At 33.5% G+C, this 22,377-nt stretch overlaps 1 protein-coding gene across 6 annotated transcripts in view; it reads left to right on the forward strand.

Annotated features, from left to right (window-relative positions):
- Positions 1-22,377, forward strand: part of LOC145284539 (cytoplasmic dynein 2 intermediate chain 1-like) — a 149,383-nt gene that overhangs the window by 21,982 nt on the left and 105,024 nt on the right. For all 6 annotated transcript variants that reach the window (XM_080133437.1, XM_080133440.1, XM_080133438.1 and 3 more), the window contains 4 exons: positions 9,931-9,993; positions 11,643-11,702; positions 14,971-15,030; positions 22,133-22,195. In XM_080133437.1, coding sequence (XP_079989563.1) covers positions 9,931-9,993; positions 11,643-11,702; positions 14,971-15,030; positions 22,133-22,195 — 246 coding nt within the window. The remainder of the gene's footprint in view (positions 1-9,930; positions 9,994-11,642; positions 11,703-14,970; positions 15,031-22,132; positions 22,196-22,377) is intronic.

The following is a 22,377-nucleotide window of genomic DNA, read 5'->3' on the forward strand; positions in this document are numbered from 1 at the left end:
AAATCCTTATATTTACTAGGGAATTGTCGAACTCGGGACGACCTCCGCACAGATTGGCAGGAATGCTGATTTTCAGTATTATTTTTTAGTGAAATCTGATTTTCTTCAAGATCAGACGATTGATTTTTGTCTTCCTCATGACCAATGTTTTCATTAGTAGAAGGTTCAAATAAAGTCTCTGAAGTAGTAGGATTATTATTAGAGTTTTCTTCATTTGATGAGTTTGGAGCTAAGTCTCGAACGTTGACAGTGGTTTCAGTACCAGAAGGTAGTTGAACATAAGCGTAGTGGGGGTTGACATCTATTAGGGTGGCAGGCGTTACAGGAGGGTCATGTTTACTTGTTTTAGTGTGGTTTCTAATATATATTGGGCCTGGTTTAACCCAAGAAGGAATTGAAATTCCGGAAGCAGATTTACGACTATATTTAAATAGTCTATCATGGGGAGTCATATTAGTGGCAGTACAAAGTAATGATCTAATTGAATGAAGTGCGTCCGGTAGTATGTCTTCCCAATAAGGTAGTTTCATTTGATTAGAATGTAATGTTGTTTGAATGGCCTTCCATTAGGTACCGTTGAGTTTTTCAATCTGTCCATTACCTTCAGGATGATATCTACTTGTTTTAGAAGTAGCAATTCCTTTTTTGTGTAAAAAATCCTTTATTTCTCTTGCTAAGAAATCAGAAGCACGGTCAGTATGTATCATGTCAGGCAAACCAAAAATTGAAAAGAGTTTGTTTAGACAGTGGATAATGGTTTTGCTTGTCATATCTCTGCAAGGAAAAGCGAAAGGAAAACGGGAATACTCATCAATTAGAGTAAGTAGATATTTGTTGCCATGTATAGAAGTAGGTAGAGGGCCTTTAAAATCAAGATTTAATCGTTGAAAAGGTAATATGGCTTGAATGAGAGTCCCTCCATTGGTATTGGCGAATTTGGGTTTCAGTAATTGACAGGATGAGCAAGAGTCAGTAATATTCTTAATTTGATCCAAAGTAAAAGGGAGGTTCCTCGTTCTTATAAAATGGCTTAGTCTTGAAACACCAGGATGACATAATTGTTTATGTAAATCACGAAGATCTTGTAGATTGTAAGTAAGAGCAGAGATGCGAGAGAATGTGTCAGCAGCAATATTTTCAGGTCCAGGTCGATAAACTATAGTGAAATTGTATTGGGATAATTCTATACGCCAACGACATATTTTGTCATTCTTAATTTTTGATTTTCTTTTATTGTCGAATATGAAGCTGATGCTCTTCTGATCTGTGATGACTTTAAAGTGCCTGCCGAGTAGAAAATGTCGCCACTTACGGAGAGCTTCTACAATAGCGGCTGCCTCTTTTTCTACTGCATGGTGCTTAATTTCGTTAGTATTGAGAGTTCTTGAAAAAAATGCAATAGGACGACCTTCTTGATTTAGTGTTGCAGCAATGCAATAGTTACTAGCATCCGTTTCTACTTCAAATTCTTTATTTGGATCTACCGTTATTAAAGTGGTGTCTTTTAGATCATTTTTCAATGTTTGAAAAGATTTTAATACAGATGGAGGTAGTGGAAATTCTTTGTTTTGATTTAGTAATAAAATTTTATCAGAAAATTTTTTAATGAATTTGCAGTAATAGGAAAACATTCCAACTATTCTTTTTTGAGATTTAAGATTCAGCGGAGGTGGCATTTCGAGTAATGGTTTTAGTCTTTGATAATCGGGAGCTATTTGATTATTTTCTATGGTGTAGCCGAGTAGAGTAATAGAACTAGAAGAAATTATGCTTTTATTTTCATTTAAAGTGATGTTATATTGTTTAGCAATTTTGTAGAATTTTTGAAGATTGTAATCGTGTTCTTCTTGATTTTTTCCACATATAGTTACGTTATCAACATACACAAAGGTATCGGTTAGATTTTCTTTTTCTATAATATAGTCTATGCTCCTCTGGAAAGCACTTACTCCATTGGTGACGCCAAAAGGAAGACGAGTAAATTGAAAAAGTTTGCCACTTACTTCAAACGCAGTGAATTTACGATCAGCATGATTTATAGGTATTTGGTGATAAGCAGATTTTAGGTCGAGAGTAGAGAAGATGTTATATTGAGCGATGTCGTCTACCATCTTATTGATATTAGGCATTGGGTAAGCGTCTAGTTCCGTGAATCTATTAATGGTATCGCTGTAGTCGACTACCATTCTTTTCTTATGATTCTCATTCGAAGTTACAAGAACTTGCGCTCGCCACGGAGATATCGAAGGTTCAATTATGCCTTCTTTCAACATTCTAGCAGTCTCTTCTTTTATGAATTTGTTGGCGGCAAAAGTGTAATGTCGGGATTTTGTCGCAATAGGAGTAGTATGAGGAGAAAGATTAGAAAAGAGAGGAGGGGGTGGAACGTTTATGGTAGGAAAAAAATTATTCGTGTTTATAGCTCCAATTATAAGTTTGTCTCTAGGACCGTCGAATTTAAGTGTTACTTTTTTATATTTTTTTAAAATATCTTTTCCGATTATTAAATCAATGAAAAGGTTTTCAATGATTTCAATTGTTATTCCAGTATGGGTTTTATCTTTCAGTATTAAATCCACGACAGCTTCGCCAGTTATTTTAGCATGTTGATCGGAAGCAGCCAGAGCTATAGTTTTGTTTTTGGGTATTGTGAAGAGTTTAAGTTTTTTAGCAGTATTTTCATTAATGAATGTTTTTACACTGCCGGAGTCCACCATAGCGTTCACGAAGTGCCCGTTAATTTGGCATTGAGTGAATGTGACATCTTTGGAGTTAGTTCCTAGTCAGGATAGAGAAGGTGAGGGGTAGTCAGAGTCGTCATAAAAAACAGCAGTATGAGTGTTAGAAATAGAAGATTTACACACTTTAGCCCAATGACCATTTTTTTTGCATTTTTTACATTCGGCGTTTCGTGCAGGACATAAATATCAAGGATGACGTGATTTTCCACAGAAAAAACAAACCCCTTTTGGATGCATATTTTCTTTAGTCACAGCTATACGATTGTAGCCCGAAGGATTATTTGTAGCTGCTACAGTAAAGTTATTTGCGTAGCTTATCGAATGCTTTTCTGCTTGTTCAAGAGATCTGGCCGTGGCATATGTGTCTTGTAAAGTCAGGATGGGTTTTTCTAACAGTCGTTGTCGGATGGACGAAGAAGAAATTCCACCGATGAAAGCTTCCCGAATGTATTGATTTTTGTTTTCTTCAGCAGAAACCGCTTCGAAGTTACATGTTTTGGCAAGCATTTCCAATTGTAGTATGAAGGCATCTATATTTTGTGTTGTTTGTTGCTTCGTCGTCATCAATCGATATCTATTATAAACAATATTTTCAGGTTTTAAATAAGCGGCGTCCAATGTTCTTAATGCACTATCGTAGTCGGTTTTATCGCTTATTAAATCGAAAACAGAGGCTGAAATACAATTGATCAAGGCAAAGAAATTATCTGAAGTGTTTTCGATTAATCCGTTATTATGTGAGCGGATATAATTCTGGAGGGTTAATTTCCAATGCCTATAGGATTTTTCGGAATTAGGGCATGTAGGTTCCACCTCGAATCTGTCGGGACGTAAGATTCGATCCATTATTTTTTTTTTTTTTACAGTTAATAAAATTGAAGTGAAGAGTATCAGTAAGTAAAGAATTGCCTTTTAGAAAGGTTTTATTAACTGTAAAATACACGTACGCTCTTGAAAGGATCGAGCGGGAAAATGAAACAGAGGGCGCTTTTATTATGAATGTCAATCCCAAGGGGGATAACTCTTAACAACAAATTAAATCATAACATTATTTCTGGTATTGTTGATACAAGAATTATACCCACTGATCACAAAATTGAAATGAATACTATTAAAATATTTTTAAATATTAATTAAAATATCAGTTTTTTGGTTTATTATATCATTCTTTATATATCAAAGTTTGTTTTAAAAACTTTAATTTTGTCTGGAAAAAGGTTAGAAAAGCCTTGAAAATGGACATTGAAAATCTATGAACCCAGAGCATACAAAGCAGTTACTTAAACTATATAAGTTCTCACGAAGACATATATCTGCAAAACTACATGTTTTATACATTCAGCATTTTCTGTTGTACATCATTCTTTATTACTTGCCTAAGTAAAATTATTAAATTTTGATATAATATGTTGTTTTTCCTTTTCAACAAAATGTCACTTTCAATTTAATATTCAGCAATTCAGGTACAATACCTACTTTCTCATGTACAAGTATTGAACTTTCTTTCAGAATAAAAATTTGCACACAATCTTTGATTTTTCTATGAGAGCCTAAAAATTGTCTGATTCAGCCAATTGCTAACTCTTTGCAGATTCATAGTTATCACCAAGCACTGTATTGCTTTTTAAAACTAAATTAAAGAATTAATACCTTGCAGACTCTGCCATAGTTTGAAATTAACACATGAGAAAAAAAGAAGAATACTTAAAATATTTGAAGTTTATTTCATATGATTATTGATATTTATTGACTAATTTTATAGAGAAAAAAACAAACTAAACTGTTAATATTAGTTTATATCTTGCTGTAACATGGTCGTTACATTTTAACACTGATCTGATGTGTATGAAAGTCTTGCAAAGAAACAAAGAAAAGAAATTTGACACAAGTTTTTTTTTTAAAGAAAAGGCATTTATTACCAGTCGTTTCCACACCAAGCCACCTGACATGTACTTTCCAAGCCAGTAACAATATGGTTGTATTCCTGCTTTTCCCCTTGGGTCAATTAACAGTTTCTTAGTCTGCAGTTACAACCAGCTGTTATGTCTGTAATTTGCTCCAAAGTGTATGGTCATCTGAAAATTTTGTTAAAAATTCAGAGATAACTGAGTCTTGAATCTTGTTTCAAAGTTCCTGTCATGCCACTACATGGTTAAAAAAGACTTTGCTTTGTCGACATGTGCTTAAAAGTTTCGCTCTACCACATGTTTTTTTTCCTTTGTTTTTTTTTTTTCCTTTCTTATCCTCCGATCCGGCTGTGACATTATGCTCACACCATGACTTAGTCATTTGCATATATGTCAGTGGTTTTGTTACATTGCTTCTTTCAGTTATTGAACACATTGGTAGAAATTTTATAAATATCCTTTTACTGTTATTGAAAAAAACGTCAATCTTATATTAATAATGTTATCAGGTAATTTATGATCTATGTTTCAGAATTTTTTAGATGAGGATTAATTATTTGTATTATTTGGATTACTGTTTTCATCTATTATATATTATTCTGATAGCATTTCAGTCAATCTCGGACCATCTTCAATAAAGCTGCAGCAACTTGTTTTTTTAAAAAGCTTACAATATTCAGAGCACCAACATCTAAATTACAAAAAAATCAAAATGTGACGATAGTTGTAGAGGAATTGTAAACGCAACTGTAAAAGTTTCATCCTTGTTTTATTAAAGAGTTTCATTCATTCTATTTTTTAAGATTAAAGACTAATTTTTTTTTAAATCCTTACCATAACATTTACTTTTTAATTAAAAAGAAAAGTTGCCATAGCTTCTTTTTTTAAATGTTTTCATTTTATGAAAGTATCGTTGGGTTGTTGGTTTTCTCTTAATAGTCGCATATAGACTACATTTTATATTATTAATGTTATCAATTTTGTTACATTACAAACATTCGTCACAACTTTTTTTTTAATGCTTTGATTTAATAAAATACATCAATGAATCGATCGTCCTAAATTATGAGATGAAAAAATGAACGAATCTCTTAATAAAAGAGTGAATTATTGTAAAATAGCGCCGATCAGAGATTAGATCAAGCAAAACATTGCGAGAATAACATTCAAGATGAGAACAGTAGTCCAAATAATATAAATTATCATCTGTCTACATGTTTCTCTCACATTAGGATAAGTTTTAATGGTATGGATTTTATTTTATTAATTCAATGATCAAACGATATCTTCTGCAAATTTCTGAGTTAAAAAATAATAATTTTCATGAGTATTGATAAGCATGCATCAGCTCTTAATAAGCTTATCAGACTGTTTATCATTTCTGTTAAAATCCTTTGATTATTGGTATAATTGACCCTGCAACCACTGCCTGCTAGATCAGATATTTAACAGAATAGAAAATAACTTATCAGTTGGAAAAATGTAAGATTACAAAGAATGTTTGATCTTACATAAGGCTTAAAACGATCAGCAAGTTGATTGAATCAAACCCCTTCAACTAGCATTGTAGCAATTGTTATATTTTTCTTTTTAATCAGTGAAAAAATAAGACGTAAACATAGGCACCCTTACTACGGAACCATTGAGATTGATTAAAGTTGAAAACACTGGCGAATTTATAAATAGAACTGAAAGAAACAAACGCTTCTGTATTTTTTTATACGGTAAATAAAACAATAAAAAAATGTATTAAAAAAAAAGAAGACCTGTACAATATATAATTTCCTTTTTTTCATAAAACATAGACACACAAAAGGGAGGTTACTTATAATACACAACGAACGAAAGAACGTATTGATTTATCTCCCTTAGATTGATTTGAAAGTTGTCTCCCTTAGACAGGTAATTGGACTTTTGCTATCTATCTATATATCTATAAAAGTGAACGTGTCTGTGTATGTGCCTGTGTACATTTCCCTACGCAATAACTCTGCCACTTTTAAGTTTACAGACTCTAAATTTGATATACAGGGTACTGAGATTTGGGAAAATCTTTGTGATCGATTTTCGGACAGAAATTTGGCTGTTAAAGGGTCAAAGTTCAACGATTTGACCTTTGAGACTCTACCAAACTCCTCCGACAATTTTGGGTATAAACAATTGAAATTTTAGAATTTAATAACTTGATTTGAGCTTAAAATAATAAATTTGAAGGGGTCATAATAGGGGCAAAGTTTAAAAAAATTTTATCTCTGTAGTCTCTACCAAATTACTCAGATAATTTCTGATCTCAATATTTATAAATTTTACATCAAGGGTATTCAGAGATAGGGTAAGCTTTTTAATCGGTTTGGGTCGAAAATTTGAGCTACCAATATATAAATGTATGTATGTATGTTTGCATGTCTGCCTAAAACTTTCGACAGAGGCGACGGATTTTCACAAGATTAGTATTGTTTTGAAGCTCGACCCTTCAGACAACAAGTACCGAAAATTGGCTAAAAACATTAATTTCTTCCCCCTCCACTGGGCACTTTTCTATAGGAAGGGGTCGCTTTTTTCACCGATATTTTCGCAAGTCATCCCCTGTTTTTGATTGTCTAGCCTTAATTTAAACTTATGTCACTTCCGGTTTGGCAGTGGTCATAACAGCAAAGACGTCATGATTTTTTCCCGTTCTTTTCCTCCTTCGTGGTACGAGTTTGAGTCTGCCTTCCTACGACCACTTTTTTTTTTTTTTTTTTGCTTAACACAGCACCAAACACCCTGGTAACGCCGGGTACCCATGCTAGTATATCTATAAAAGTGAAATTGTGTGTGTGTGTGTGTATACCAAACTCCTCCGCCAATTTTGGGTCTAGACACTTGAAATTTTAGATGCAGCTTCCTTGGACATGGATCAAACTTTTTAATTTGATTTGAGCCCAAAATAATAAATGTTAAGGGGTCAAAATTAGAGTCAAAGTTTTAAAAAAAAAGTGACCTCTACGGTCTCTACCAAATTACTATAGGGCAAGCTTTTTAATTGGTGTTTGGCCGAAAATTTGGCTGCCAATGGATCAGAGTTCAAAAGATTTGACATTTGCAGCCTCTAGCAAACTATTTTGCCAATTTTGGGTCTAAACATTTGAAATTTTATATAAAGGGTATTCAGACATGCAGCAGGCTTTTTAATCAGTTTTTGGCCGAAAATTTGGCTGCCAAGAGGTGAAAGTTGAAAGAGTTGGCCTTTGCAGAGTCTTCCAAACTCCTCCGCCAATTTTGTGTCTAAACACTTGAAATTCTAGATGTAGGTTACCTGGACACGAGTCAAAAGTTTTAATATATATATATATCTGCACATAAAGTTATGAACAGTATATAGGGCCCGAGGAAAGCCGGCTGAACTGCTAGTAGAAATTAAAAACACATGCTCGAACTTAATATTGACCAACACATGCATAAATCTTTTTCACCTCTCCTTTCCTTATTTCCCCCCTTTCATCTTGTCCTCACCCACTACAGACACTATCTCTTTGCTCTTTCTCCTCTCCTTAATTTAAATTAGTTAAAACTTTCTGTATACAAAGAATGTTACATTCTTGAGTTTGGCTCTCAAGTCAACACCACAGCCTGATGAAGTAATGTCTCTAAAATGAAGCATTGCAGAAACGTGTATGCACATATTGCAGCTAATGTTTGTATAAACACGCTCTGTTCATTCATCAAGCACTTTTTGGTAAACACAAGGGGTTTCAGTGGATTTACATCTCGGAAACTAAAAGCATACAACCATATATATATATATATATATATATATATATATATATAAAATAAATTTTGGATTTTACTTGTGCAAATGGAAATTCAATTAACTTTCTTGAAGTTATATATTTGGATTTTATCGTCACTGGATTATTTATCTTCCACCAGACTATCCATTCACGTGCAATCATCTTTTTCTTCAGCATATTCCCTCTGCTTCACTTTTTTGTTATCAAGTATGATCTTTGACTTACTTGTTTCATCAAATACTTTTGCATGCAAAATCCGATCCCGCATTTTGCTAATTCCTACCCTCTGATGAGAAGGAAAGTATTTCTTCGAAACTCCGCGGATTAAGGACTATCCACTTATCTAATGTTTCCTTTTCAGATTAAATATATTTTTAACACATTTCAAAGTGTTTTTTAACATGTTTTATTAACTGTTTGCTCGTATATATATATATATATATATATATATATATATATATATATATATAATTTTTGTGATTCAATGAATTTAAAAAATTTATGTTGTGAAATGTTTGAGTTTCATATTAAAGATTTTTATTATTCTATGTAAGGAAAAGAATATATTAGAAATATTTTAACTCCTTATCCTATAGGGTTTCGATGTCTACCATCTCTTCAGAGGAGAAAATATTAGCAAATAGCTATAATGGTATACACCTTATTTGCTAAAGTCAGTGAGACATAGAAAATCATTATTAAAAAAATTATTAAAAATTGAATGAGTAATTAAAAGTCATAGAGTAAGGGAAGTTAAGGAAAAAGATATAAAAGTTTACATCCAAATTGTACGGTAAAATCCGAGGTGACTGTCCTTGAAAGCAGTGTGTATATCAAGCAATTCTTATTAAGATGGGATAATACTTATAGAATATTACTGCCAGTAATATTTTGTAAATCTTATAATCACAAGTTTCCATACCAGTTAATTGTTGTTGGATAATTTTATTCTGAAGAAATATATATATATATATATATATATATATATATATATATATATATATATATATATATATATATATATATATATATAAAGTTTTATGATTTTTATTTCACTACTTTTTGTGAACAAAAGCGAAGGACCACTTGAAATTTAAAAAAAATATATTAAATATAAAAAACAACATTGTTTTCATGCTTTGAAAGCTCTCATAACCTTGAAATTACTATTCTAGAAGTATATGTAGACTTTTTACTATTTCATATATATATATAGCTCCATTAAATTGTGAGTGTGTGAAGATATACTCCTCACACACTCACTTAAAACATTTTTATGGCCTGACAAAAATTAACCAAGAGATTTCATCCAGACACAAACACATATGCAGAGCAGACACTGAAATTGAGCAATTAACTATCTCTATTCCATGAATCCTAAGTCACACATTTTTTATGAGTAAATCAACTAATGGTTGACTGCTTCATTGTTATATGATCTGGACTCTGCATATTAGGAAATAAGCAATATTTTATAATAGAAAAATACATATATTTAATGTTTTTCAGGATGAAGAACATAGACGAAGAAGACATGAAAGAAAATTAAAAGATGGAAACATGGTTGAATATGTAAGTCGTATTTTTTTCTTTTCTTGTTCATTCTACTATTGCAAACTTGAAATTTGGTTTCTGAGCATTGATTGTTGTAATCAAGTTATATTTATCCTTTTTTGTATAAAGAAGTTTGTGAGAATGCTAAAAAAATCTTTTATCTTATTACATCTCCGATCCAGTTTCAAACGTTTGAATTGATTCCAGTTCCAGCACTTAGACTTAGGGTTAGTTTCGCTCTGCTCCAGCTATATCCCATCACATGCTCGACTCATAAAGGCAGAGATCCTCATATAATACGGAGTCAGGTATGGGCTAAAGTACTTATGTCCCTGTTAAAGCTTCTGTGTATACAGTTAAAGAATGAAGCAAGAATGGCAGGCTATTTTGGCAATTTAGTAGAAAGCATAAAAGTTCAATTGAAGCAAAAAAAATGGGAAAGAGGACACAAAATCCAGAGAATTGAGTTCTATCATTTTTTGGGTTCTGCTTTGATTTTTTCGAAAATATCAATAACTCAACAATGCTGCAAGAAAAATAATATCAAAATAAAGAAAGACAGGCAAATATGATGGAAAAAAGTCTTTCAAAATTATCAGTATCACAAAGGCCTATTGGAGCTAAAGTTCACAGATATTGTAAACTGACAGTCAGTGACTTCCTCAGTTGGAAGGATTTCTCATAGAGTCAATTATAGATATGAGAGGGAAATCAATATGTGGATCGACCATATTACATAAATACATTCATTTCAAAATCATTTAAAGTCAATTGACAAGCATCAGATATAATACAATATTTTCTTTCATTTTTAAAATATAGAGATTTTAGAGAGATATAGAATGGGGAGCAATGATACACCAACCTTTTTCCATTGGGTACACGTTAAACATTATTCCATATATAATGTTCTTAGTAAGTAAGGTCTATAATGTAAATTAGTTCAACAGTTTTTGGTTCAAACAAAATAAAAATCCGACAATCTCGAATGTTTGATGGCTCTCGTGGGGAGTTACACTTATCAGTTCAGGTCGCCATGAATTCATTCCTTTAAATCCATGTGATTTAAATATTTTTCCATCTTTCTTCCTCCTCCTTTCATGTTCTCAGTATTCCCAATTGATGGCCTTGCGTCATTTAATTAGGGAGTCATCCTCTTCACGATTACATAAATGATTGCATTTTTCAGTTCAGACACAAACGACTTTCTGCCCATCTTACAACATTCGATCAAAGCAGGAAAGTGTCTTTCAGACAACACACACCGTTGTCCATGCATGGGTGTCGCCCACACATGCACATCAGTTAAACAAACTAAAGAGTTGTTGATTGACTAACCCTGATGACATGTTTCATTTCCATTTTGGCTTACATGCTGTGATTGCTGTGTCTTATGGTGATGCTGTATTTGCTGGTTACCTAGCATCAAGAGCGTCACCATCTTTGATTTTAAATTCAATTTGTAGTTCTAGTTCAATCTCACATGTGAAACTGTGCGTACATTTAAACAAAATAGGTCTTTCATGTAATTGCTACATATCTTTTTGGCTTGTATCTTGGACATTTACCATGCTGCAATTTCCGGTTTAATTGCAAGAATTGTATTTTAGAAAAGAAAAGTTTATTTTTTTTATTATTTCATAATTGCTTTTTTCGTTTTTCGTTAGAACATGGAAGAAGAACAGAAACGAAGAAGACATGAAAGGAAACTAAAAGAAGCAAAAGAGGTAAATTATCGTTTCATTGTTTTTCTTTAATAGAACAGATTTAAGTGTTAAGTAATAATCAGTTCTAAGTGACATGTTTTTTGGAGGTTGAAGGTGCAGACTATACTAAGAATACAATTATGAATTACTTAAGATTTCTGCCTGGTCATGGTCAATAGAGAAAACTACTCCATGGATTAAATAAATAGCTTCAGTCAAAATTCCATACAGATTATCAAGTTTGAAAGTCAGATATACACCTGACGAGGGGATTACTTCGTGAAATATATAGCATCACAGATATGCCACCTGATCACCTAACACAAGAACATATTACATGTAGGAATTTATATAAAATATGTATGTACGTGTATATATATATATATATATATATATATATATGTGTAAGTGTATGTGTGTGTGTGTATATATATATATATATATATATATATATATATATATTTGAAAATAATACATATGCCGGAGGTACCAAAGTGGTCAAAGGGAAAATTATTCCCAACTCGCATTTAGGTAAAAATGCGCTTCCATATAAATAATTGAATTCATTCAATAAGTATTGCTAACAAAAACAAACAAACAACATCTATATATATATATATATATATATATATATATATATATATATATATATATATGTATATAAAGCTGAATGTGTGTGTGTATGTCTGGTCACGAATAGGCTCCTATATGGTTGACTATTTTAAAAAACTGATTATATATAATGATAGAAGATGTATCGAGACACAGGAATGGGTATCTTTGATTTGGCAGAACGGTGATTCATTAAAAGTGTGGGGTCTGCTTACGCGCTTGGTCCACAAAGTATGGAAATAAAAAATTTACAAATTAGACAAAAACGTTTACAAGTGTTTTTGATATAGATGTACATAATAATACTTTGATAAGTATGTTTTAACTTAAATAGGGATGGCATAATAAAATTGTGGGGGTCTGCGTTCGTGCATGGCCTCCATAGAATGGAAAATAGGCACAAACTTTAATAAAGACTTTTCATATCTATCTGCGTAAGTATACTTTGATAATTATGTTTCAGTTTAAAGAAATATGATATAATAAAATTATGGGGTGTTCGTTCGCACCTGACCTCCATAGAATGGAAATATGTCACAAAGATTAACAAGGTTTTTTAATATAGATCCACAGAATATTGTGATAAGTGTTTCAGTGTGAACAGGTATGGTATAATAAATTATGGGGTTTATCTATTTTATTTTTATTTTCATCATATTTTGCTTTGGTTTTGATACCCCCAAATTCGAAGCTATCTCTTTACAACCCTTCCTTTTCATAATCTATCATACTTTCATAAATCAGAGTCCATTTTCTGTAGGCTGTTTTTGAATCCAGTCAACGACGGGTACTTTTGCTAGTATATATATATATATATATATATATATATATATATATATATATATACACACACACACACACATGTAACAATTCAATGAAGTGAAACTGCATAACTGGTTCCACTATTATATCTTAAGTTGCTTCAGTCTGTCTTTACCATTACATAACTGCATTGTTCTGCCTTCTACAAATCTACATTCTTGTATAGCTGTTTTATACTCTGTATAAACCTAATTTTCATTTATATATAAAAAATCATAGCAGTAATAGAAAATAATGTAATATTAAAAGATAACAGTAGTAATAATAATAATAATGTAATAATAAAAAATATTAGAAATAATAAAAATTTAATGCAATAATAATAAATAAATCATTAATTGGAAGACTGGACTTCTTCTGTTTCACAAGACAATTGACACACTCTAAACGATGTGTCTACAATGTGGAGCATAGTGAAGTAAAGGATACACAATCTCCAACCACACTTCCAACTTTCTGATATGAGGAAAATCCAGCTCCTCAAAAAGAGTCATTCTGGATTGGGAAAAAATTCAAATTGCTTTTAGTCTAGAAGCATTTCTCATTCACTGAATGAGGACAGAACAGATAATACAATTTGAATTATTTATTTCCTATGAAGTTTTAAAAATTAGGCACAAGGCAATCAAAAGTGTGAGTTGTGGAGAGATTGGTGGTCATCTTCTGTTTATCCTATTCTTTGTTAGCATAATCACAGTCACTACAATATCATATATACTCAAGCGGGCCATCCTATTTAAAATATCCCCAATTTTGGAACTTTGATCTTAACTAAAAAATGATTGATATGCTCTAAAACAATTTAAAAACAAAAAGAAATAATTGTACTGATATAGTGGAAGATCCTGACCCCACCCCCACAGGAGAATGGATTACTCAATCTATAAAGACGCTAGAAATCAGTAACCCGATGGCAAGTAAGTCCTGATACATTGGCATTCAAGATACTTTCGATTGTCAATATCTATTTGTTACATTATACCGTTGTACAATAAACTTGTCATAACTTACTCTGTGTGTTGAGTCTTGTTATTTTATACTGATTATATTCCTCCAGGGATATATCATGTACAAATCATGGTTTCAAAATCTTTAATCATCTTTCCTTTTTGGTCCCCCGACAAAAGGAGGGTGAACCTGTAAATTCACCCGTGTCTGTTCGTCTGTCCGCACTTTTCTCAATAACTACGCATTGGAATTTTTTGAAACTTTGCACAAACATTAAACATGATATAAGTAAAAAAAAAAAGTAACAGAATGGATTTTCCAGGAAAACTCTGCCCCCCACCCTCCCCAGGGTGCCTTTCGGGTTAAAATGGCTGAAATTGACACTTTTGTGCCTATTAAAAAAAATTGATGCCTTGGATTTTTATAAAACTTTCTGAAAAGTTATAACTAACTGATTCCTGTATAATTTTGTTTGTCTAATACTTTGCGATAACTCTTGGGTGTGCTCCAGGGGCTCTTTTAGAGCTAATAAAAACACTCCATTTTTGGGACTATTTTACCATATTTGTCCAAATTTTCTGTGTATGTTTATTTAGCAGTTTTGCATGGTGCTGAACTCAAATTTAAATATGTTAAGGTCTTGGGGACTTTTGGTGGGGCAAATGATGGACTTAGTCATTTCTTTTTTTGCATGGTACAGAACTCAAATTTACAAATTTATGTTAAGGCCTAAACCTGCACCATTTGTTCATTTTCACCAGGATTTGACGTCCCCTGGGGACTTTTAGGGCTGGGGGGAGGGAGTGAATGGGGCAATGCTGAACTTTTTTTTATTCCTTATTTACTCTGCACTCACGGGGGACCATGCATGCTTCACTTGTTTTTTAAACTTGATTTTCTTCTTTAGAAAGATGAAGAGGAACAGAAACGAAGAAGACGCGAAAGAAAATTGAAAGAAGCAAAAGAGGTAAATTATTTGCTGTATTTATTGTTGTTGTTTTCCTTCCCGAGTAAAAAATAACCAACGAAATATAACATTTGTTGTTGTTGTTAACTGAGCTCACAAAGATCGTGCCTCAGGTATGTCTGATCTGCATTAAATTGTTTTTGTTGCTCACATATATTTGTTATCCTTTTCTTTCTTTTTATTGATGTTTCACCCCAAACAAGGCACAGGACTACTTAGTTGTGAGGAGCTACTATTTGGGACCAGATTTGCAGGAATACTATTCATGGAGTTGGGTAGCGAGATGTCTGTTCACATTACATTTGAATTTCTGCATGTCAGTACAGATAGGGAAAAAGGGGCCCAGGAGGGAATTCCAAAGTGTAGCAGTGTGAGGGAAAAATTATTTGAGTAGAAGGCTTTATGGCATCTAGGGATCTCTACAGTGTAGGGGTGGGATTTTGCTGCTTTTCGGGTTTGTCAGGGGTATTGTCGTCGAGGGGTTACTACTGCTTGGAATTCTTCAGAGCACTTGCTATTGAAATACTTGTAAAGCAGGCACAACGATGCCATGTTTTGGCGATGTGACAGAGGTTGGAGTTTAGTTGATAGTTCAGGACTTATTTGGTTGCAAGATTACAGCTTTTTACAACAAAGCTCAATGGTTGCATGTGAAAGGAATGATGAAGAGGCAACATTATCACTGTCACTCCATTAATTTGCAGTTCTGCATCTGACATTTCATTGCTTGCCACATGCAGAGACCAACGCACCAACAGATCCTGATACCAGCTCCCCATGGATTTTCACCAGAGCCCTGTTAACTGGGTAGCTCTGGCACTACCACAGTGAGATAAAGTTGAATTTTAAGAATTTGTTGTTGTTATTGCTGCTGTTGCAACACCAGCAGCAGCAAAAGCATTCGCCCTAGTTATGTTGAATCAGCTTCTTTCATGGTCTGCACAACATCCTGAAAATGGCTGCCAGTGCACCGCAGTCCTGAGCATGATTGCACAATATGGCTAATCAAGCACAATTCTACTGAAGACCAGCCACCTATGGACTTGAGAGCTTAGCTGTTTTTTCTGATTGCTGTCACTTCCATCCTCACGTCCTCAGCCATCCACCTATATTCTTGCACCACCCAGGCAGAGAAGCATAGAGGATTACATTGTAAATTAATTCTCCCTCAAAAGAATTTATTCTCCCTCTAATAAAAAATAACAACAATAATAATAAATAATGTAATAATAAAAAAAGATTAGAAATAATAAAAATTTAATTTAATAATAATAAATATTAAAATTAATTAAAAGACTAGACTTCTTCTGTTTCACAAGACAATTGACACACTCTAAACGATGTGTCTACAATGTGGAGCATAGTGAAGTAAAGGTTACACAATCTCCAACCACACTTCCAATTTTCTAATGTGAGGAAAATCCAGCTCCCCAAAAAGAGTCATTCTGGATTGGGAAAAAAATTAAATTGCTTTTAGTCTAGAAGCATTTCTCATTAACTGAATGAGGACGATAAATTATATGCCCAAACCATCACAGACCATAGTAAAACAATCAAACCACTTTAATCCATTCGTCACCTTATCAACATATTGGATGTTCTGTGACTAAAATTGCCTATTTTTAGAACACAATATCACAGGGTTGCTTCCTAGCTGAATACCACATGATCATTTTCAAGTTTAATGTAACAAGATGAATGACAAAAACTTTACATTGAGGTGTTGGCAGAAAAAGTGGTTGAGATACAGTTGGTTCATCAACAATGAAAAATTTGGTAGAAGTTGTCATTGTCAAAAACTCCAAAGACCTGGCAATCAAACCACCTTCACTGATCATTTATTAATCATTAAATACAATATTCTTCTTCTTTTTTTCTTTATACTAAGGAGGCACCACTTACTATGATCAAACCCAAACGCAACAAGGATAAGGATTAATGAGATGGATAAACTGCCAGCAATGATGAACAATAGTAGTAATGACTATAATGGACAAAATTTGATTATTATAAGAGGACGGCATGACAACTATTTGTTGATATTGAAATTGAAGATGAAAATGTGACAGTCTACAAGGAATCAATTCTCTGCTAATGTGTTATACAGATGTGAAGTTCTTGGAAAGAAACTCTGTTCATAAAAATTCTGTTTGTTTTTATGTACACACAAGAAGAAAGGAAAGTTCTTTACATTTGTGGTAGGAAGAAAATTTCTTTCTGTGAACATCTTACAATGAGAAACCAGAGATTGGAGGTCAGGTGTGCACTTATGGAAAATTTCTTTCTGTGAACGTCTTACAATGAGAAACCAGAGATTGGAGGTCAGGTGTGTACTTATGGAAAATTTCTTTCTGTGAACGTCTTACAATGAGAAACCAGAGATTGGAGGTCAGGTGTGCACTCATGGAAAATTTCTTTCTGTGAACGTCTTACAATGAGAAACCAGAGATTGGAGGTCAGGTGTGTACTTATGGAAAATTTCTTTCTGTGAACGTCTTACAATGAGAAACCAGAGATTGGAGGTCAGGTGTGCACTTATGGAAAATTTCTTTCTGTGAACGTCTTACAATGAGAAACCAGAGATTGGAGGTCAGGTGTGTACTTATGGAAAATTTCTTTCTGTGAACGTCTTACAATGAGAAACCAGAGATTGGAGGTCAGGTGTGCACTCATGGAAAATTTCTTTCTGTGAACGTCTTACAATGAGAAACCAGAGATTGGAGGTCAGGTGTGTACTTATGGAAAATTTCTTTCTGTGAACGTCTTACAATGAGAAACCAGAGATTGGAGGTCAGGTGTGCACTTATGGAAAATTTCTTTCTGTGAACGTCTTACAATGAGAAACCAGAGATTGGAGGTCAGGTGTGCACTTATGGAAAATTTCTTTCTGTGAACGTCTTACAATGAGAAACCAGAGATTGGAGGTCAGGTGTGTACTTATGGAAAATTTCTTTCTGTGAACGTCTTACAATGAGAAACCAGAGATTGGAGGTCAGGTGTGCACTTATGGAAAATTTCTTTCTGTGAACGTCTTACAATGAGAAACCAGAGATTGGAGGTCAGGTGTGTACTTATGGAAAATTTCTTTCTGTGAACGTCTTACAATGAGAAACCAGAGATTGGAGGTCAGGTGTTTACTTATGGAAATAACAACAAAAAAAGAAAAGTGCTGTAGACAACAAAATCAACTTGTCAATTAAGTAGGAGTATACAACATAATTAAGTAGGAGTATACAATTAAGTAGGAGTATACAACATAATCACGTTGACACACCGGTTCCTGTTAGATCACCAAAGTTAAGCAACGTTAAACCTGGTCTGTATCAGATGGATTATTGATTTGGGAATACTAGATGGGTTATTGATTTGGGAATACCAGGCACTGTATGTAGGGGACGTTTACACTTCCCTGCAAGATTTGCAAAAACCTAACATCATTATCTCCCTTAATGCGGATATATATGTGACTGGAGACTACTTGTAAATTTCATATTCCCATGAAACTTTCTCCTCCGGAGGAACCCGGTTAAACCCACTTTAAGAATGGTGCGGCAGTTTCGCTTCAGTTTCAGTTTCTGAGTGTCACTTTCCCAGATGTGACAGCTGTACTCCATCTTAGGACAATCTGACTCTTATATAAATAGAGGGTTGAATCAAGAGTCAGATACTTTCTGAATAGCCCAACCATTTTTGCCAGTAACCTTAGCAACGGATTGGATGTTCTGTGACCAAAGCGTTTTTTTTTTTCCTAAAACTGCTCATATGTAGAACACAATACCACGGGGGCTGCTTCCCAGCTGACTACAATATGATCATTTTCAAGTCCAATGTAAACAAATTTTTGTTGAGCCACCCTTTTAAATAATCAAACTCTGCCAAATCACCATCATTATCAATCATCATGGTGTTGTCTCTCTGACCACCTTACACTCATTTAACCCTTATCCCCGAGTAGCCTTTGGGTCTTGATGATTGCTGACACCTTAGTAAAATTTTAAACAATGGGAAATGGTTCTCTATTTTTTGTTTTATTTTACTTCAGTTGAAGTTCTTAGAAATAAAGGGGGCTACTACCTGGGGCTAACACTTGAAATCTATGAGATTCATAGATATTTGAATGTTCCATTAAAGTTTTTTATCTCTCAAACACTGAGTTAGTAAAGAATTTGAGAACATAAATTTCCTATCCCCAATTAACCATTTTCATATGTTGTAGTATATCTTTTGTTTTGGTCTCTTGGTCTTACTGGATTCCAGGATAAGAATTCATCTTATTTGGGCAGCAAATACTGTTATTTTGAATATTTGATCATGGTTTACTTCTAGGGAAAAGTCTTCTCATGCCAGGTTGTTCTGGCAAACTCCTGTACAGAGAGACCTTAGACACCCGAGAACAGTGTCTAGTAGGCGTTCAAGTTCTATTGCATGTGATCTTCTGAAATGTCAGAAAAAGAATTCCATCATTGTCATCAATTTAAAAGTAACATTCATTTTATTTATTTGAAGGATATTTATTTTTCCAGTAAGTTTATTTAAAAAATATTTAAATTGTTGTTCATCATCATCATCATCATCAGTTTAAGGTCCATTTTAGTTTCTGGCATGTGTTTGACGGCTTTTAGAAATTGACTCCCCCAAACTAAACTATTTCTGGTCAGTTCTTTATTTATACCTTTTTCTTACAAATCCATCTGTACATGTTTTCAATGGCTTTACTCCTGTCAATTCACTCTACACCATCAACTATTATACAGCTACTAATCTAAGAACTTTCATCCATTCATAAATTTGGCCATACCAAAGTTCTGCACACACAAGCTTTTACTATCTAGGTTTAACTTTCCTCTGAGGTCATCAGATTCAAGGTTGTCCTTAAGACTCATATTATACATCCATTGTGTTACAATCTATATATCTATAAAAGTGAACATGTCTGTCTGTCTGTCTGTTTGTGTGTCTGTCTGTTTGTGTACATTTCCCTACGCAATAACTCTGTCAATTTTTAGTCTATAGACTCGAAATTTGAAATACCGGGTACTGAGATTTGGGAAAATCGATGTGACGGGTGTCAGCCAGAAATTTGGCTGTTAAGGGGTCAAATTTCAACGATTTGACCTTTAAGAACTCTACCAAACTCCTCCGACAATTTTGGGTCTAGACACTTGAAATTTTAGATATAGGTTCCTTGAACCTGGATCTAACTTAATAAAGTGATTTGAGCCCGAAACTATAAATTTTAAGGGGTCATAATAGGGGTCAAAGTTTTAAAAAATTAACCATTTTTTTTGTTTTTTTGCTTTTTTTGCACAGCATACACCTCCAAACACCCGAGCAACGCCGGGCACCCCTGCTAGTAAATAAATAAACAAGAAAGATATAATAGGAAGTGATGAGATGAACTTGAAAGATAAATAAAAACCTGGACAGATAGGTTAGTTTCGAAATCAATTTCTAATAGCCATCCAACAAATACCAGCATGTAAAACAAACGTTAAACTAAAATTCATGTTTCAGAATTGTTTAGATGAGGTCATTTGGACTACTGCTCTCATTTTCGATGTTATTTTCACATTTCAGCCAATGTACCTGCTGACCTTAGTAAATTTGGTAATCTTTATGTTGAACTTAGGAGTCTGGATAGAATTTCAAACTGAACACATAGGTAGCTTGTTCTTATTCCATCAGCCATGAACTGATAGAAATCTCAAGTAATTCTTAATTGTATTCTTAGTATCCACCTGCACTGAAGATTGAACCTTCAACCTCCAGAAGATTGTCATTTATAACTGAGTATATTTAGCACTTTTATCCATAGTGCAACAGGCACCTGCTGACAAGAAGCAAAAATACATGCACATATGGTTGATGGAATGACTACAAACTACTTTTGTGGATTAAATAAATGTTCAAAATTCTCAAGTTTGACAAGATCCACCTAAAGAAGGTCAGAGGTTACATCAGCTGAAACGTTGTGAGAATAGCATCCAAGATGAGAACAATAAAAAAAAAAACGAAAATATGCGTGGGTATCGATTCTCTGTTTCGTAAAACAGTTTTTCCATCTTTATTAACAATTAGTATAGATATCCCGAAAAATTGAGTCATAGGAAAGCCTTTAAAAAATATCCTAGTGATTGAACATTCTTTATGATCTACGAACCCACCCTCAAACCCATGGTTCGAGTTCTTTAATGCAGAGCTAACCCTCTTTTCCTTAGTAGAGAAAAAGACGCAAGTTTTCAACACCCGAAGAAGGTCGCAGGTTGCAGCGACCGACACGTTGTGCTAATAACACCTAAGATGAGAATAATAGTCCGATTAATCAAAATAACACAAACATTCACATCTCATCTAAAAAACTCAAAATTACATGAGAACAATAGTGTGAATAATCTTAATCCATATTTTGATGATTTATATAATATCTATACTATTAATAAAATTCGAAATGTTTATTTATGTGTGTGTGTGTGTGTGTATATATATACCAATAAAACTTTTGAACGGATGCACCGAATTCAAAAATTCTTTTTTTTCCCCCTGAAAGGTGTGAGTCTCTAGATTATCCTTATCTACATATAGTTCATAACAAACAACACCGAGTCACACAAAAAGCCCGAAATAAGGGTTTTTGGGCCGTTTCGTGACATAGTCGAAAAAGTTACCTGCCCATGTCAACGGAATTTAATACTATCTGTATACAGTCGCAGTAACATCTTTCGGCATATGGACAAGACATGTGGCGTAATGAATAACACATCTGACTATGGATCAGAAGATTCCAGGTTCGAATCCTGGCAAGTTCGTAATAATTTTAACCATCATTTTATCCAACGTTTACTCATTATCCTTACCCTTAGGGTATTTTTGTTTGCTCAGTGATTTTGTTTTGTGCATATGAGAATTTCTTATACTCCGAGTTCACAGGACAAGCATTGATGGTAAGACAATGTTGAGTGTACTTGATTTTGTGTTTGACTCAGTGTTGTGTGTGCCAACGTGGTGCAGTCGCTAGTTTATAATATGATTTTTCATTTTTTACATTTTATTTAACTTGCTTCTATGCCATCCAAATATATTTTTCTGCTTCAATTTTCTGTAGGAAGAAGAAAGGCAAAAAAGACATGAAAGAAAAGACAAAGTGAAAAAGATTATTGCCAATCTTGTGAGTTATTTTATTTATTAAAGAAAAATCTAACTTTTTAACATATGCATTATTAATGTCATGCTGATAATGTTCAACTGATGTGGGGCAAGCCACTGCTATATTGACCATTGTTTTTTAAATTATTATTCACCACTTCATCATCAGCAGCAGCAGTAGCAGCATCAACATCATCATCCGAT

Source organism: Euprymna scolopes, chromosome 9 (assembly GCF_053919585.1).
Source record: "Euprymna scolopes isolate OS-2025 chromosome 9, ASM5391958v1, whole genome shotgun sequence".
Lineage (NCBI taxonomy): Eukaryota > Metazoa > Mollusca > Cephalopoda > Sepiida > Sepiolidae > Euprymna > Euprymna scolopes.